General features: G+C 45.4%; 1 protein-coding gene across 6 annotated transcripts in view; it reads left to right on the plus strand.

Moving 5' to 3' along the window:
- IL1RAPL2 (interleukin 1 receptor accessory protein like 2) overlaps positions 1-19,758 on the plus strand; it is a 673,060-nt gene that overhangs the window by 126,041 nt on the left and 527,261 nt on the right. For all 6 annotated transcript variants that reach the window (XM_074962588.1, XM_074962585.1, XM_074962587.1 and 3 more), the window contains one exon: positions 19,104-19,204. In XM_074962588.1, coding sequence (XP_074818689.1) covers positions 19,123-19,204 — 82 coding nt within the window. In that variant the 5' untranslated portion in view covers positions 19,104-19,122. Of the gene's footprint in view, positions 1-19,103; positions 19,205-19,758 lie in introns of those variants that run through there.

A 19,758-nucleotide genomic window follows, 5' to 3' on the forward strand; every position in this document is an offset into this window, starting at 1 on the left:
GCAGTCGTAATCGTAATGTAGAGCGCAGGCGTTGGGCACCCGTAAAGGAGCAGGAAGGAGTGGGTGAGGGTGGGGCTGCATTGGCACAGGAGCCAGAGAGGGTCAGGATAGCGGGGCTTCTGCAGTCCAGGTTGCCGGGGAAAGAATTCTAACCAAGTCACTTACGCTGCTTTAGCATGGCCAGTGGTTTAATGCCAGGACGTGGCTCTTTAGGAATGTCCACGCTGCAAGCAAAGGTGTGATTGAAGGTGTTCGAGGGCTTTCCCTTCACCCTCCCACTTCCCAGGTTCTCGTCACGCAGACAGCAAGCAGCAAAAGACCAGAAGTTCGAAGCGCGGACAGTGCGATGTTTATTGGGGTTAATTTCCAGCAAGCATGATTCCAATTTTCCAACTTCCTGTTTGACCCCAGTTTATATAGTCATATTCTCAGCTATACCTTATCCAATCATTTTACTGAAATTTAACTAACCAATCCTAACATATTTTAACATAATTCTCTAACCAATTATTTCCCACTACCCTAATTAATGTATCCCAGAAAAATTAATTATAGAGCAGACAGAACAATTAAAGAACCAGTCAGAGACCATACAGATTAAGAATAGAGAAGTGGGGACCATAAGGACAAAACAAGAAAGAAATGAGGGTTTCACAACCACAACTATTGATAAGACAGAAAGCTATCCAACTAAGTTTTCTTTAAACATCTTAAGATCTGTTTCTTTATCTGGAGGTGTTAGATTGGATTGCCTTCTTAACAGCCTAAGCTTACCTGATTTCAGTGTGACTGGTTTGGAATGTGAGGATGTGACCCTTCGCTTCCCAGCTTATGGCTGCCCCTGCCGCTTCTGTTTTTGCTTAGCTAAAGCACAAGGTCTCAGGTGTCACAGTGAGAGAAGGCCCATACACAGGCAGACTGTGATTTTGACTCTTTGTTTTTATACCCCTGTAACTAGCTAAGTGATAAGAATACACCTAAATTTTTAATTATAGGCCTTTACAGACAGGCCTGACTATCTATATTCTAACAGTAGCTACACCAGCCTTTGCTTTAATCTAGCGAGCATGGGTGGTAATAGTCGCGTAGACTTGGAGGCACAGGCTTCAGCATATGCTTGCAACCAGAGTAGAAGTGTGCTGGGACCCTGGGGGTATGTACTGTGGTTGCTAGCCTGGGCTGAAGCCTGAGCTGCCATGTCTATGCTGCTGCTGTTCCGTGTGCTGGCTAGATGAAAGTTAGGCATACCTGGGCTATCTGTGCTACAATCACTCCTCACAGCGTAGACACACCCTTAGTCTGATTCCCACAAGCTACTGTGTGAATCCTCTTCTTTCCTGACGTTCATGCAAGTGCTTGTGGCAGCTCCAGTAAAAATTCCAGCCTAAAATGCCCGATTCCCTACAGGAAGTGGGATCAGTCCAAGAATAGATCCGAGGGAAAGCCCTGTAGGAACATCCTTTTGCCTGTGCCATTGAGAAGAGCGTAGGTACATCTTGCCCAAATGGAGCATAATTGTTGCTAAACCCCCTCTTCTGCTCCATGTTTATTTGCCTGGTCGCTCACATGTGGACATAGAAAAGGTGGTTCGTGAACAATACATTCTCTTCAGGGAAGACTTAGCTAAACCCATCCTGAGTACAAAACTCCATGTGAGCAGCACATAATTACTTCTGAGCTGGGCATTACTGAGCGTAGTACAAATAAAGCATCTATAATGTATGGGATTTACTCACACTCTAGTACATTTGAGCTCTGAGTAATCTCACTTCAAACTGAGGCTGAATTTGAAAATATCAAGGGATGCTAAATCATGAACTGCTATAAGTCTTTAAGAGCAACCATACCCAGTATTGTTTCTAAGCCCTCTTCAGACAATGCGACTTTACATTAAGCTGTTTATCAGGAAGTCTTTTTAGAGCTGCGAGGGAAAGTAAGGATTTGAATTGTCTGTATGGTGATATAAGGAAGCAGTTTGATGGCACTTGCTTTTCAGGCTGGTCCATTTAAAAAAATAGACTGTCACTTTCTTTAAGAACTGACAGAGAAATCCTCTCCCCATTGAAATTGATGGAAATCTTTTCATTGACCCCAGCAGTGTCAGGGCTTCACCTCCAGTGTTTTCCCAAGCATTAATTGCCTCAGGTGAAATGCCCACTGAAGTCTCTGGAGGCCTTGTTTGCATCAAGACCAAAGGCCAGGTTATATTTTTCTGTGGCAAAGTCAATGAGAGGGAGATAGGGGAAACTCTGTAGTGGTTTCCTGATGGTATTTCCTGCTATTCCTCCCTACAAGGGAGAGGGCAGTTTCGGGGCTGTGAAGGAGACTGGAAGGGCACGTTCCTCCAAGGGACGTGTAGGGGACTCTTCATCCAGTACCTCCATGCGGAGGGCCTGGAGGCTGGTCAGAACCTTTTTGACCATTTTTTTCATTGGAATATATTGTCTCATTAAACCTGAAATGTTTCATGGAGACCTATCGAGTTTGACAGAGTTTTCATTGGGAATGATTTTGGAGACACCCTGTCACTCTCTCGGCTGGGAAGTAAGATATTGGCCTTGGATGTGGAAGGTTCTGCTCCAGACCAGGGACTTGTCCCTGGATATGTCCCCTTAATGTGAAAATTCTGCTCCCTTTGGTTTCTGAAATTCTAGCAGAGAGAACTTTGGGCCACGGGTAGGATTTTCAAAAGTGATTGGCATGGACCTACCTCTGCTCCCATTGAAGTCTATGGCTTCAACGGGTCACTGGCTGCAAGGGGACCAATTTAGGCCAAAAGCTGTGGGCTTTTAAAAGTGCCAGGCCATGATAACAGTAACTTCTAAGAATTCTTATCTGGATACCTCTTTTTCCTCCTCCCCGCCCCCCACGAAGTCACACAGCCAGTCATCTTGAGCAGAACTCCTCTGCTTCTGTATGGGGTGTAGAATATGGCCCACAGGTGGCTCTTGGGGCTTGCAAAGTCTTCTTTCCTAGGATGATTCTCCAAGAGCTTGTCTACACTAAACACTCTTGCTGTTTCACCTACACACTCTCTCTCTCTCTTCACCTGCCCCCCCGCCATGTGACTACAATTATACTGGTATATTCTATTCTGGTTTGGGAACTGAAATAAGATATACCAGTATCAGGTGACGTTATACAGTGAAACTACCTCCACACTAGGGCTTATACCAGGGGTCGGCAACCTATGGCACGCGTGCCAAACACGGCATGTGAGCCAATTTTTAATAATGGCACGCTGCTATCTGCCGGACCGGGGAGAGGTCCTGCCAGGCCTGGCCCGCTCTTTTCTGCCCTCCGCTCTCTCCTTGCAGGGCAGGCAAGCTTCCCCCTCCCCCCACCTCTTCCCCCAGCGTGCTGGGTTCCTGCCCCTCCTTCTCCCCCTCCCTGCGGCCGATCAGCTGATGGCCCTTGCTACGGAGGGGGAGAGGGAAAAGCAGAGCCGCAACGCACTCGTGCTCTCTGCTCCGGGGACCTTGAGGAAGGGGGTGGAATCAGGGCATATCCCCTCCAGTCCCCTGCCATGAGCTGCTCAGGGCAAGGGGCTGGGAGCACCCCCACGACCCCAGCCCGCACCCCCAGCCCTCTGCCCTGAGCCCTGCACCTCCCTCATGCCCCCCCCAGCCCTCTGCCCTGACCCCTGAACCCTCCTCACACACACCCAGCCCTCTGCCCTCACCCCTGCACCTCCACACACCCCAGCCCCATGCGCTGACTCCCCCCCACAACCCCAGCCCTGACTCTGGCACTCCCCACACATTCCCAGCCCCCGCCCTGACTTCTGCACCCTCTTCACGCACCCCCAGCCCCCATCTCTGACTCCTGCACCCCCCACACATACCTAGCCCCCCCACACCCAATGCCCTGACTCTTGCACCCCCCACATCCCCACTCCCACCCTGAGCACCAAACGGGAGCTCCTGCACACACACACACACCCCATTCCCACCTGCACCCCTCGCACCAAATGGGAGCTGCCCAGGTAAGCACTCCACACCCAAACCTCCTGCCCCAACTCTGAGTCCCCTCCCTCATTCTAGCTCCTGGCCAGACCCTACACCCCAACCCCCAGCCCTGTGGTCAGTGCACTCCCACCCTCAGCTCAGTGTAGAGAGAGAGGAAGAGAATGGGCTAGAACCAGGGAGAAGGTAGGTACCTACTCTATGTGGACAGGGCTGGGACTGCAGACGGCAGCGGGCTGAGCAGGGCCGGCAGCCAGGACCCTGGCTGGGAGGAGCCGGCGGACAGAACCCCAGACGGGCAGCGGGCTTAGTGGCAGAGGGCTGAGCCGGTCTGGGGTCCCGGCCCTGCTCAGCCTGCTGCCGGTCTGGGGTCCCGGCCGTCGGCCCTGCTCAGCCCACTGCCGGCCTAGGTGAACAGAACCCCAGGCCGGCAACAGGCTGAGTGGGCCGGCGGTGTAAGATCAGCATTTTAATTTAATTTTAAATGAAGCTTCTTAAACATTTTGAAAACCTTGTTTACATACGACAATAATTAAGTTATATAATATATAGACTTATAGAGAGAGACCTTCTAAAAAACGTTAAAAGGAATTACTGGCACGTGAAATCTTAAATTAAAGTGAATAAATGAAGACTCTGCACACCACTTCTGAAAGGTTGCCGACCCCTGGCTTATACCATATAACTAGACTGGTAAGAAGTCACATCCCCTAACTGATATAATTAGCAGAGTTGCTGGTATAATGTAGACTAGCTCTCAGTCTTACCCTCAGTATGCTGTGGCTAGTTTCTAAATACCTTTGGCCTGCCAAGCAGTTAAATCCCATTAGTGGTCTTTTAAATCTCTGGGTCTGATAATCCTCCTTTTACGTTGCCTACAGTAGTTCACGTTGCCCGAGGTACCGTATTGATTAAGCCACATTTTGCAGCAGTAAATGTATGTAGAATATTAATAGCTTCCACTCTGAACACAAGGCTGTAAATTAATGGGTGCGTTTTGTTGATCTCGTAAACCAGGAGTGCTTGGCCTGCAACCGTAATGTTCCTCCCACAATCATATATTTCAGTTTCAATGTCTATAAAGGGGTTGGGTTCAAATTTAAAAGCGGTGACAGAGGACGAGCACGTCTCTATAACTTGTGACAGCTGGGGAAAAGGGGTATAGCTTGGACATGCAAAGTTCACAGATTGCTGGAAAATCAAATGAATACATGACAGAACAGTAGTTCTTTGTGGAGCTCTGTGGAGTCTAATCAATGTCACAGCCATTGGAAGTGATTAATGTGTCCCCCACTACCACCCCAATTAGCTGCTTTTCTGCAGCTTCAAGTGCTACAGGGTCTGGGAACAAGTGGAGAAGAGCAGAACTGGGGAATGAGGAGTTGAATTAAGAGACCTAAATGCCAGAATGGCAAACTTTGATCACATTTCAATTTCTTACTGAAGTGAATGGAGCCCGGTCTGTATGATGAGCTCTCAGCACTGTGTCTAGTTGCAATACAAGGTGGGTTGGTTTCTTTTATTAGTTTTGCTGACACGTTCAGAAGAACTGCTCAGGGCTATTGCTAGAATATTTTAGGAAAGTCTCAGGCAAGAATCTATAATGGGCAGACACATTAACATTAGTATTTTCATGCCACGAACGCTGGAGTCCTTAAGTATTTGGAATGTTAATCTTTTTGGTTTTGTTCATGATTTTCAATCATTGCTGTAAATGCAGACTGTAATAGAGAGCCATCAGGTCACAACATTGTCACATCAACACCCTCAGGGCTTTCGCTGTTTAGTATAATCCAACAGTTTTGCTCATCCTGTAGGTTTTTATTGTTTATGCTTTAGTAGGACCAAAACCACATCTACTCTTTTTGCAGTTGGAAGGCTGTTCTTATAAGCTGGGATCTTAAAATCATCAACGCACAATCCAGCAAGCCCTGGCTCACATGAATAGCTCTTGTTCCTATGAGGAGTCCTCCTAAAGCCAAAGGAGTTATTTGCTTGAGTTAGGGCCTGCAGGATGGACAGCGTTCCCTCAAACCTCTCTCAACTAGGAATGCACTTGTTTCATAACAGAGACTTGGGGGCACTTGGGTAAAGGAATCTCTCTGCCTAACTACTTCCTGCTCCCTTATTTCCCTTCTTCCCTTCCCCCATTCCTCTTCTATCATGAAGTATCATGCACAATATCCCTTTGGTCTGAAGATCAGCATCATTCTGCAAAGGAGTCATTAGCATGTGACCAGTGTGTCTATCCACTCTTCTCAGAACAAAGGGCATGATCCAAAGCCCATTTGAGTCAACAGAAAGACCAATGACGTGAATGGACTCTGAACGCAGCACTAGGAGGCCAACCTTCAGGATGCATGAGCTACCTTCGCCTTGATAATTTCCGAAGAGCTACTTAAGCAATTATGCTGCCTTAGCTTCTGTTCAAGTCTCTGAAAATTCACAGTCCCGGCCTCAACCCAAGTTGATAGAGTAAAATGTCTTATTGTTCCTCTTTCCTTCAGAAAGGCTTCCCCTCTCCCAATGTGAGGAAGAAACACTAAAAGGTATCGAGAGCGCTCGGGAGGGCAGCAACAAACATTAGGTCAGCAATCTACAGTGCTATTCATTTGCAAGGATTCACACTAGTGACGAAGAAGTGACACGTTCCTAAAATGATTGCTAATCCCCTGAGTCCTCCTGTGTGAATAATTATTAATCTTGCCACTCAGTTTGCATTTGAAATTTGTTGATAGGGGCAGGAAGTATCAAGACACTTGCACTGCAATTTTTTCTGTACGTCATCCCTAGGTAAAGATGCACAATGCTGAAGTGGAGTCACTCATGGCTTGTTGCGTTCCTCAAGGTAGAGAAGAGATGGGACTTAGCTGTAATGAATATAGAGGTAACTTCCAATGTGTCCGTCTGCATTCAGCAGCCTCTAATTCTCATGGGTGTGCTACTCCAATAGGCTTGATTCTGCCAGATGCTGAGCATGCTGATTCTGATCCACAAAGTACTTAAGCATGTGCTTAATATTAAGCAGATGACCAATTCCATGCCTGGGGCTGGCATGCTCAGCACGTGGCAGGATTGAGCCCATACTGACTCATAGCCTCTGCTACCATCCTAGTGTCACCTAACAGAGAGATCCCAGGAATAAATTTAGATGGCCCAGTCCTACAGTCCTGTCCTGGCACACTCAAAACACCCACTGAAATCTCATCTGTTCTATAGAGGTTTTTGTACTGCCCTAAGGAACACCAATTTCATATTAAAAAAAAAACAAAAATAAATGTGAATCCCGACTTGTACATGGGGTTTCATGCTTCCTGGTGCTTTCATACAAGTAAGTAGCCATGTTCTGAAAGAAGCAGGCCGTTGAGAGGCATGAGCTGTTTTTCACACCGATGTCACATATGGTAGGTTAAGGAATGGGAGATCCTAAAGAGCTGTCAAAAGCTGTTTTTAGTGTTCCGGAGAAATGGTTTAAATTTGACCGTTGCTGTTAAATTTTATGCCTGAGGTAAATTAGAAATGTTAACAGCACTTGTTCCTTTATAGGAAAACAGTCATGACTACATTGTCTCATTCAATCCATTTTTTTAAAATACATTTACAGTGTAACTAAGGCAAAGAACCTCTTCCGGATGTCACAAACCGCAGCTCTAGTCATGGACAAGCAACAGCCTTTTAATGGCAGCGTGATTAATGCAAGACAAATATTGAGTGTATGATCAGAGCCAGCATTGCTCAAGAGTTAAAAATCCAAGTGAATGTGGTGAGGCTGATTGTGTGGGGGGTGTAACTCTTCTCCTGTGGTAGAAGAACTGGGCCTGAAGCATCGGTGAATTGTATTCGTGAATCCTGAGGGCTGGGGAATTGGAAAGAATCCATCTGGGCTGAGAGATGGAGTCTTGAGCTGAGGTTTTCTAACATGATTTTGGGTGCCCAGGGGATCTAATTTTTCAGAAAATGCTGAGCAAACAGGTCTCAAAATGGGCATTCAACCTAAACACATCCTAGCCTTGAGCGAGTGAAGGAGATTCTCACAGCAGGCAGTGGAAATTGTTAGGAAGGTAGGGGTGGGTGGGATGGGGGTGGGCATGTGTGGTGAGAGTAGAAGCAGGGGTAGAGGAGATGGATATTAAAAGGTTCCCCCCTGCCCCCAGAAGGTTGCAGTTCCTATTAATCTCTTACTAGTATGAACCTCCCCCCGAAAGCAATGCCAGTTGGCACTGAATGGCTGTTTCGCTTATCCTCACTTAAAAGGAACTTTGGATTTCAGATGACCTTATGTGCTGTCTGGACCTCTGAGGCTGGAAGTTGGTGGAGAGAAATAGACTATTCTTTGAATGAGCAGACCTGCCCTGAGGGGTGGAGGAGGAGGGCATGTCACAGAAACAGGCAAATGGATAGGGATGTTCTGGGAAGTGCTAGAAGAAGCAAGTCTAAGGATTCTGCATGAGCTGTTCGGCACATGGTATTTCACAGGAGCTACTTGAGCCTCTGTTTCCAGCCGAGCTGAGCAGCCATCAAATATAAAAAGGGGCCTGGTGAAGGCACTGCAGAGAGACCTTTAGAAGCCAGCCTGAAACTTGGGATGAACCTCTTCCTGACTGGAAGACTGAAGAGGTAGCTTATGGAAAGTCTGGTGCTAATACCCACATAGGCGGAGCTTCCAGGTAGGCAGCATTATCATTTCTGTAGTACTGTGATGTGAACATGGTATGAAAGGGTTATTATGGGCTTAAGAGATCAATTAACCTGCCTGCTTCCACCTGGAGGTGGGCCTGGACTGATTGGAAATAAAGCCCAGCTGTGGGGAGAGCAGGGGCTAGCTGCCTTTCCATCAGAGCCGGGTGAGCCAAGTCAGGGGAAGCAAGACCTGGGAGAGGGTCTGGTAAGTAGCCTGAAAGAAAGCTGAGAAGGAGGAAGTAGAACAGACAGGCTACTCCAGGGGTGAGCTGGCAACCTGACTGGAGACAGGGGCCTTGAGGAGCTGTAACCTGTCCGAGTCCCTGAGCGAGGGGGGGAAGTGTGTCAGTCTCTGGACAATGTGGTTGTTGAAGGACAGGAGCCTGAGACAAGCGTGGGGACAAACTGTAGTAAATGAGGTGCACTTGTGAGGAAGAGGCAGCCAGCTTAGCCTAGCCAGACTGAAGGTTTGGGTTTTTGTGTGTGTGTATTTTCATTGGACTTCAATAAAGGACGTGAAGCCCCCAGAAGGGGCTAGATGCTGTAAAGTGGTGTGGCTGGAGTGTGCCCAAAGAAAGTGGGAGAAACTGAGGTAAGAGGTGCTGCAATAGGAGGGGGCATGCTGGGGTGTGTTTGCCACAGGTACTGATTGCAGTATTCTACTAGTAGAGGGTGGCTTTTTTTGTTTGTTTGTTTTAAAATACCTTAAAGGAATCAGAGCAACTAACTAGAGTCTTCAAAGGTAGTTAAGTGACTGACAGGAAGGCTTAGTGGCAAGGACCGGAGATGACCCTGCGTGAAGTCTGAAAATTTGGAATTTGTGGAAGTTTGGGTCTAGGTCTTCGTCTGAACTCTGTGGCTTGCACTCACCTGTAATGAGGACTCTTCGTCAATTGTCATGCCTGAGAGCTGAAATTCTAGGTGCAAAATTCTGCTCCCTGTGATGCAGGAGCGGCTGCAACCAGGTTGGTTGGGTCACCCTGGTATAACTGAGAGCAGAACCAGACTCAAGTTGTTTGCTTTCAAGTAAAGGTCAATTCAAAATCCACAAGGAAGGGAAAAAATAAACTAGCATGAGAGGAACATGTTTGCTCAATACATATGCTGAAGAGTTCCCTGCCAAAAAGGGGCCTAATCTGCTCCAGGATCCAGCCCAATATCAACGTGGGAGCCCTGTTGCAATACACTTACTTTGAAATAACACCTGCATGGACCAATGGCTCAGTGCTGAGATTGTTTCCTCAAACCCTCAGTGATCTCATGGAAGACATGCTCAGCTAGCACTATGCAAGATCACAGAATTAAGGGGCTGTAAAGCTTTTGCTCCCCATCCCCAAATCCCTACTCCTGGCCTTTAAAAGAGTCCTTTCAAGATTTGCACCATGCCCTTGAAACGGATCCAGTTCTGGATGTGGAGACAGTGCGACACCCAGAGCACCGACGTGATGTGTTGTTGCTCACTTGTGTTACTGAGTAATCATTACCACTATTACGCCATTTAGTTTGTAGTGATTCTTTATCCTGTAACTCTGCATTTTCAGTGTGGTCACTGCATGCTTGCAAGTAGCACACTCCTGGAGCCACAAGACATCTTGGTTCTAATTTTAGCCTTAAATGTTCATGGCCGGAAAAAGAATCTGAGTTTGTCGGACGATAACTTAGTCCAGAGACTGTGCCCAGAGCGGCAGCTGGTGACATGGATCTTCAAATACAGATGTATGAAATCTAATTCCATAGCACAGTTTGGATTCAGTCATGTGGTATTTAGATGACTTAAGAGGCTGGTTAAGATGTTGAAGATGCACACTGAATTAGGCAAAAATGAAATCTTATTCAGTGTTCATCGAGCAACAGAACAAAGAATCCTGCATGACTCCTACCAAGGAGAGCTGAAGATCTTGGATCTGAATTTAGCACGCATCCTGTGTCAGTGTGTGGTGGCTTTTGTTTTTGTTTTGTTTGTTGTGCTCTTTTCTCTTTCTCCCCCACCCCTTGCTGGTAGGATTCAGGTGTGTATAAAGAGAGGCCTGTGGTCTGCAGTCCATTATAGAAGACAGTGTGACATAGGAAACCAGCAATAAGAGAGAGGCAGCTCAAAGTTTGAGGTAGCAAAAGGAGAGGAGCAGGCTGATAGAAAAATCCTCATTAAAATTAAAAGCCTTGGAAAGTAGAAAAATAACATCAAAAGAATGGAACATAAAACACTATCTAGAGTACTAGCAAAAAGACAAAAGAATTAGTGTTGCCAGTTCATGCTTTGTGTGAAGAAACGGTAATTTATTTCCCTGAGACTTCTGAGCAACAAAACCTGACAATTGGAGACTGCCAAAGAGGTGTGGTTTTGTTTTAATGAGCACCTTCTAAATCTCAACTACTGTGGAGAAACCAGAGTCCATAGAGCCTTGTGGAGCATCAGCAAATCACGCTTTGCATCTGAAAAGCAAACTACAAAGAGCAGAGTCACTAATATTGTTTTAAAAATTGCATTTTTATACAAGGATGAGAACAAAACCTAATTTTATGGAAAAACAAGGCCGTGGAGCCCCATATAGATAGACAACAGCGTAGGCATCTGCACAGAATATTAATTGTTTATCCCCATTTAAAATACTTCTCCCGATCATTTCTCAGGGGATCCTTCTGAATCCAGGAAGTTGCTGGAGCTGGGGAGAAGGAACTCTCAAAGAGAAGAGGAGAATATTTCACTAGACTGTATTGTCAAGGGGGGGAGGGGAGTTAGAGAGGATAGAGCATTTCACTGCAGAGGAGGGGGTGTAGGCTGACTTTGAGCAGAATATCAGATTTGAGATTTTTGTCAGGGGAATGGGTGGTATTTATACTGCATTGCAGCTTGGTTCTCCTGGTCTTGCCCGTTGCTTACAACTGAATTGGACAGCTGCCTGAACTCTGTGGTCTGCTCTCACGCATAGTATTCGGGGAGGGAGGAGAAAGAGATTTGTTCTATATTGAGTTGAGAAGAAGGGGGCAGGTTTGCCTGTCTCCTCTAGCCACACCGAATAATGTGAACATTTCTGATAGCAACAATCTCCCCCCACCCTCCTTTCCAGGTGGTGGAGTCTCAACCAAAAGGGCCAGCTTCAAACTATCTAGTGGTTCCTTTGGATAACTTTGTCTCTAGTCCCCACCCAGAAATTTGGGAAAACTAAATAAATATTCTCTTGGAAATCTGGGGTAGCTGATACCTCCCCACTCATAAGCCCTGAGTCAGTGCATGAAACAAAGAAAATTATCTGGGGAGGAGGGGGAAGAAGGGGACACAGAATAAACTTGGGGAAGCCAATAATCAACTGTATATTAAGACTCCCAACACCAGGGTGTCTTGGCAATAGTCTTAAACTCAGTCGTCCACTCATGGGAAGAGCATCTAATCGAGTAGTGTGCTTCTGAAATAGCCACTTTTCTTCTCCACTGTACCCTCACTTTCTGTTGTCTGGACTGGCAGCGGTCAGGCAGGTCCCTCTCCAGCCTGTAAGGGAAGAGCTCCCTGGCCTGCTCTGGGGGATCCACCACTTAATGCTTTGGTAGTGATGGGAGGTGGGGGGGGGCCTCACTGGAGTTCTTCAGCTATGCTGCTGTCCTCTGTGGCTTCAGCAAAAGCTGCCTCAGACTTCGCAGCTGCCCCTGCACCATCAGCCACCTCTTAACAAAAACTTCCTTTTCATAATGCCTTCAGAGAGGGACAGTGGTGTATCGGACCCTGGACAGAGTCCTTGCCACCAGGAATGTACTCCCACCAGAGATAAGTCCCCTGCTGTCTACCTTTGTCCAGGCTCTGCTGCCCAGCCATGCTAGATTTCGGTTTTGACCCCTCACCCCAGGTATGCTTGGTGCAATTCTCATGTATTTTTGTTAAAATGTTGTTATCCTAGTCAGGTATTACCCCCCAAACTTAAAAATTAGCTGCATTTTGACTAACGTGCCCCCAAACTGTGTCAGAACCAAAATGCAAATGCAGCCTGGCCCATTCAGTCATTTCTCCTGGCTCCCCAACAGATGCTGGCAAAGAGTTCCCTCTCTTAGGGAGCCTCTACCACCTGCTCTTCCCCCTGTTCACCAACAGGTGTCATTAGTGAGCTCCCTTCTCTCTAGGCCACTTGGCTTACTCCAAATATCATTCATGTTTTGTGTAATTAAAATCACGTAGCTGGATCCCTTTGTCCCTTCCCCTGTGTACGATACTGCGCTCCTGGTGCTACAAACAGAACTTGAAATGACAAGGGACCTAATCCTGAAGTTTGTGGTGATTGCAATAACCAATCAGGCAATGTACGATGCCCAGAATATTACCTTCCCTCACAGTACAATGCCAAAACTTAATTGCAGCATTGGCAATGTTCGCAAATACAGAGTTGCAGTATGTGTGGGATTGGGTGAGAGCAGCACTGAGGTGCATTACATTGTGATCATCTGTTGTGTGTTGCATTTGTGAAGGGCAGAAGCCCATTCCTTGTGGTGATGTGCCCTGTGGTGTGTGCCCATTAGGTTATCACTAAGAGGTGCCCTGTAACTTGTATTTCCTTACCTTGTATTTCTGTGCTCATGGAATAAATAAGCTGAGATCCACAAGAAGTATTGAATCCCAAGGCTGAATTTCCTCTTTTCTTTCCGTAAATGTCAAGGGAAATCCTGCCATATATCGTTTCCCTTTCTGCATGGATCAGTGGCTCCCCTTGATTAAAGGGAAGTCAAACAAGATACAACTGGAATCTTGATTCTTTTTTCCACCAGGGTTGACCTTGATAGAAATAAACTTTATCTTTTTATTATGGGGAAATTACACTGAACTTTAATTGGCTTGTCATAGCTAATATTTCTGCAAATTAACACAATCCAGTCAAGGCTTATCTCTCTCTTTCTTTTCTCCTCTGCTCCTCCTCTTTACACCGCTCTCCCCCCCCCCATAAATCCCACAAGAAGAAATTTTTAAAACTGGTCCCTATGTTGCACTAAAGGGGATCTTGGCAGCTACAATAATTTAAATCTCCCCACAAACAGTTTAGTCACACATGGAGGACTTAACACTCTAGAAACATGGGAACCCCATCAGTGCAAATGAGATGCAAATGTAACCAGTGGGTTTTCCTTCCACATTCCAGACCTTTGAACCTGAGTCCACAGGGATTACAAGAGCAGCCATGCTGCAACCCTCCACCTGGCTGGCAGCCTGCTGACAATAGCTGACCCAGGACCAGCCCCAGTTTGAGGCTCTGCCCCTGACATCCCATTGGCAGAGTCCCAGAGCAGTTGATTGGCCCTTTGGCCCTACTTAAGCCAGCAACAGGGAGCTGTCTGAACAACTGGGATCCACTCTGCTCTGGACTGTGTGCCTTCTGACTCCAGCTCCACTGGCCTTGCTTGGCTCCTGATCCTTGGTTTGTCTGTTGCCTCTGACTTGTGGTTCTGATCTCCAGTTTGTCTCTTGCTTCTGACCTCCCAGTATCCCAACCCAGCTGACTCCTGACTGAGGACTGCAGCTCTGACCATTAGGTCTGGCTACCCATGATCTGGCCTTGACACATGTCTTCCATCTGGGAGGCAGAGGAGAGTGCGGCTTACCTGTGGGTTTTAGCTCCTTAAATTGATACATCTTTGGGATCTACACAATGCGGAGCCATACACACAAGTCAGTGTAGGGACAACAAACTCCCAGGCCTCATGTCTCCTATGGCCAGGGCTTGCTCTAGGATTTTTGCCGCCCCAAGCAAAAAAAATTTTGTCCGCCCCTCCTTTTTTTTTCGTGCCCACCCCCAGCTCCGCCCCAACTCCGCCCCTTCACAACCCCTTCCCCAAATCCCTGGCCCCGCCTCCTCCCTGAGGCATGCCACATTCCCCCCCTCCCCGTTACTTCCTGCGGCTCCCCCCGGCAATCCCCCGCCCTAGCTCATCTCCGCTCCACCTGCTCCCCTGAACACATTGCTGCTCCGCTTCTCCCCTCTCCCTCTCAGGCAAGGGAGAGGCAGCGCGTTCAGGGGAGCAGGCGGAGCGGAGGGAGCGAGGGGGGGGGAGCGCAGGAAGTAACGGGGGGGGTAGAGGAACTGCTCCCCAACCCAGCTCACCTCCACTCCACCACCGCCACCTCCCCCGAAACAGCTGGGGGGGGGGGGAAGCAGAGCGGCGGCAGCATGCTCAGGGGAGCAGGCGGAGGCGAGCTGGGGTGGCGGGGGCACATTTCTAGGGGCAGCATGGCCGAAGCCGGAATATCGCCCCTATAAATTCGCCGCCCTCAGCACCTGCTTGTTTTGCTGGTGCCTAGAGCCGGTCCTGCCTATGGCACGCTGCCCCAGCTCCCCTTGTTTTGAGGAGCAGTCATTCTGCAGTATAACACTTATTTCCAAGTTTCACTCTTGTGGAAAAAGTCCCGTAGCCGCAAGAGTGATCAGAGGAACCATCCAAGGGCTCAGGTGTGTTCTGAGTTTGTGAAAAATACTCCTTTAAAATATTGAGGGTAGCTCAAACCCCCTGTTCTAGAATAACAGCACAGAGGAACAGCCATGTAGTGTGTGTGTGTATGTACAAGAACATATATTCATCTTGCATCATATGATACATGGAGCTGGCCAGAAAATAGAAATCCCTTTCTGTGGAAAAATCCTTTTGAAACTTTTTATCATCCCAAATTGGGACAAAAAGTCAGATGTGAAAATTTTTCACATGAAGGGATTTCCTGGAAAAATCCTGCTTTGGGGAGAACCAACATGGAATCTTTTTAGCTTGCTGGATGCTCACTTGGAAGACTCTTGACAATTTCACTTTCTCCCTGTAGGGAGAAAGCAAAATTGAGGAGCTTTCCAGGTGAGCAGCCAGAGAATTGTTGTTCAGATTTTTCTGTTGGGGCGGGGGGAAGGGAAATCCATTTTATTGGAGGGTGGGAGGGGGCATGAATTAAAATTCTCCCATGGGAAAATTTCTTTTCTTTGCGAAAAGAGCATCTTTTGCCAGACCCATTCAGAGGGGAAAATTCCTGGTCAGATCTAGTAGTATGGTCATTCCCTTGGTAGGTCTCTACCAGCATAGAAATCTTCTTATTGCCATGGTCACATTTGATAATAGTGGGGGGCGGGGGTATCCAGGCACATACCTCTCTGTTATGCAATCCACATGTGCATCTTAGAGAGAGGACTGGGGAGTTAAATGTCCACATTTTCTCTTTAATGTTTCAAATGTCTTGATTTCTTTCTGCTCTAGATCCTCAGCTGATGTAAATTGTCATAGCTCCATTGAAGTCAATGACAATTTACACCAACTGAGGATTTGCCCCATTCTGTGAATGGTCAGACTCCACATCCTGCATTCAATGAGGTATATGTACGGCCACTGGAATAATGTCTGATTCTTACCCCTTGCCTGGGGTTTCCCTTCGTAGTTTAAATACTAAAAGGTACATCCCTAAAACATTTCCTGATCTTGATGTTTTCCTGTGTGTGTTTGGGGGGGGGGGGGAGGGAGTGGGGGATTTCCCTTTCTGTCTCTGCCCTTACTTCCTTCATTCCCCTTAGAAAGAGATTCTAAATCTTCTGTGCCTTGGAATGTGGCTAAAAGAATCCTAGCAGAGTAACGTTGTCTCCCCCTGCCAAGTCCTAAAACATGACATCTGCTGAGATTTATTCATGTTGTCCTCTCCACCTTCCATAGCCTTCACAGGGGACAGCCCCCAAATGTGAGAAATCAGGTTCTTTCCCTGACACTGACATGCCATCCAATTTTGCACAAGTCATCTTACCTTTTTGGTGTCCACTCTTGTCCCTTGTTTTGTCTCTTTACGGTTGGGATTTTGAAGGGGTCTAGGGAAGTTAAGTGCCAGACTCCCTCAGGTGCCTCGGAAAATACCAGCCTGGGATTGTAAACTGTTTGAGGGCAGAGATTACCTCTTATGTATCTGTATAATATTTAGCTGAAAGGGGCCTTGATCTCAGTTGGGGCCATTAAGCATCACCATAATACAAATAACTAGTAATAAAGAAAGAATTCAAGAATCTTATTATGTGGGATCCTCTTAAGCACAAACAATATTTTCTATAACCTCAGTTTCATTATTCAAGTTCTCAGTTGTAAATTTTAAATTGTAAGATACCTGCAGGTTTGCATGGCATAGAGGTAAATTTTCACTTCTCTCATCAGTGATTCTTCCACAGTAAAGTGAGAATTCTGAGAGGTAGAAGTCCATTGACTGGCTAAAGTACTTTGCCCTCCCACCCTGCTTCTTAGTCATGTAGGACTCCTGAAGCACTTTATTGCAACTGGCACGTCTAAAGATGATTGCACAGGGATGTTCAGTATTGCTGATTCTGTCACAACAGCCTCAAAAGTGCTACTTTCTAATGATGGGACTTAAAGGAATGACCCAAATCTACCCCCTAGGCTTTCAGTCTCTTTGGGCAGGCAGACAGATTAGGAAACCACTACAGTAGTTGAAATCCTGGTCCCACTGAAGCCAATGGCAAAATCTTGTCCCTATTGAAATCAGTTGGCAAAATTCCCATTAGCTCTAGCATGAATAATATATTAGTAAGTAGAATTTGCTTTGGTTTTTATAGTCTATTTGCTGCAGAGTAGTTAGTTTAAAAAAAAATCCAGTGTGAAACAAGGACCTGAGAGTTACCTACCTCCGCTGTAATAACTGAAGAGAGCAAAGTGGAGAAAGCAATTTGCAAAGCTACACTTGAAAGTCATTCTAGCATAACATCATCATTGCAAATTATCCAGCAAAAGATTTGTTCCATTACATTTTTTTTAACTGTCTCGTCAAGATGGCTCTACTTGTATCAGGATTTGGTACTCCAAGGAGAGGTTAAGAAAAAATGAATACTAATTCTTTCATTAACCATTGTGAGACAGCCTTCACTTCTCATAATTCATCACATAGCCTTTTGGTCCTCTAACACGGTAAGCCGGGGGAATCAAAAGGCATAAAGTGCTCAAGGGAAGGTAGAATTTGGGAGAAAGAAGCACTGCATATTTATAGCTATAGTACTGTAGCGAGGGGTGGGGATAGAGTCTTAAAATGAAGTGGTACTTTTGAAATAATAGAATAGCAGCATAATTGCCATTATACAAGAGATTATCCATGGTCCCTTACACCTTCTTCACACGACAGTTAGGCTGGTAGTAAAATTACAAGGGGGAAAAGACATCATGTAATAAACTCAAATTAAAATATGATTTTCAGAGACTCACAGGCCGTGTACACCCTTTTTACATCTTATTATTTAAAAGAACTTTCAGATCTGCGTGCAATAATTCACTGGTCCTCTAGTTGTGGACGCTTTCGAAGGGACAGCGGGCTATCCAGCTGAATATTTTATTTCTCTATGTGAACTTAAATATTTATTTCCTTTGCCTTTTAGCTTGATGGTTTCACATATCACTGCTCTTAAAAAAAATAATTGGCCCTGTGAAATTTCATTCTGCTGTAAGGTGTTGAGTATTTATTCTTTTAATGCCTAATAAATTCTTCATACAGATGATCTAACTAGTGTGTGTTTTTGCTGAGAACAAAGGGCCTGATCCAAAACCTATTGAAGTCAACAGGGGTCTTTGATAAAGTTATGGCTTTCTAGGGTCTTGATTCATGTTTCTCTTTAAGCATGTGAATCAATGGAACTACATGTGTTTAAAGCTAAGTGCGTGTTTAGAATTTAATATAGCTATTTTTTATATACACATAAGGGACTGAATTCTACTCTACTGTGTTGTATATTTGCAACCACACTTTCTTGAGTGACTTTTTGATAAATGAAAGTGGAACTTGCTTCAATAACTATATAAATTAAAACTGCAAATTTTAAACTTGATTTCTCTCCTCTCTCTAAAGTAGGTAATATAAAGCTGACAGTAAAATTCTCAGGAAAGACTAATTTTATCTCTCTAATAAGAACCCTGAGACTTGCATTCACTGACTTCTAAATTTCATTCACCCGTCTTTAGTTCATTTTATAGGTGAAATCTTGGGAATAGTAATAATTCATTGCAGCAGCTCTTGTAATGTTACCTGTGGGGAAATAAAGTTTCTAAGAGAAATTATGCAAAGAACTGCTCTTAGATCTTGTCATGTAATGTGGGAGATCAAAGTATTTTAAAAGATATCTTTTCTTTGTTGGAGACAACTCTGATTTGTGGCCATCGGAATCTCCTGGCTAGAACAGACAAAAATCTAATTGATATAATAGACGTACTATTTCAAATAAATAGTTTAACTGTTTCTAAAGGAGAAAAAAGTTTCTATGTGTCATTTAAAAAACTTTTGTCTGATACTCCGATAAATTATTTATTTTGAAACGTTGTTTTCCTAGCTTGGCATAATGCCCCAAGCTGCCCCTCAGAAGTCACTAGATTAAGCCATTGCCCCATAATGGTTCTTTGAGAAATGTTCAACTCTAGCTGTTGCTTTGTTGTAGCAAAGAGCTGTGATTCAGACTTCATGCTCTGTTTGCGTTTCAGCTGTCAATGAAAGTGAAAGATGAAGTCTCCCATTCTCTTGGTTCTTGTGATCTGTACAGTAGTCAGCACAAATTTGAAGTTGGTATCAAAGAGAAATTCTGGTAAGTCTCAGAAAAATTTGATCGTTATTTTATATTTAACAAAGTCTGGCTTCGGCGATCATGTCATAGACCCAATTTTTGTTCTGCATGCATAATCCTTGTTGATCAATTATTTAAGAAGGGTTGTATCCAACACAAACACGTTGTTGTTTAGCATCGATGGAATTTCTGTCTGTGTGTTCATTGTATTGAAATGTTTTGATATTAAGCCTGAAGTGATTTACCATGAAAAATGCTGATCTGTCTAGCTTATGAGTATCTTAGGCCTTTTTTGGTCTTTTTCTTTTTTTTAAGGGCCTGATTTTCAATTACACTAAAGTGCTCCCATGTTCTTGTGGAAGTATAAAAGGATCTTAAAAGTCAACATGAACTTACATCCACTTTCAGGCTCCTTTACATTCTGGGTGGTGTAAAGGGGCCTATCTGTAAATAAGAACTGGGCCCAAAGTCTATAAAATGTCGTTTTTTGTTTTGTTTTGTTTTGTTTTTTTTAAATCTTATGTTGGCTCTAGGCCAGCTATCATCTAGCTTGAAAGAAGAGACCATCTAACCCA

This window comes from Natator depressus, chromosome 9, assembly GCF_965152275.1.
Source record: "Natator depressus isolate rNatDep1 chromosome 9, rNatDep2.hap1, whole genome shotgun sequence".
NCBI lineage: Eukaryota > Metazoa > Chordata > Testudines > Cheloniidae > Natator > Natator depressus.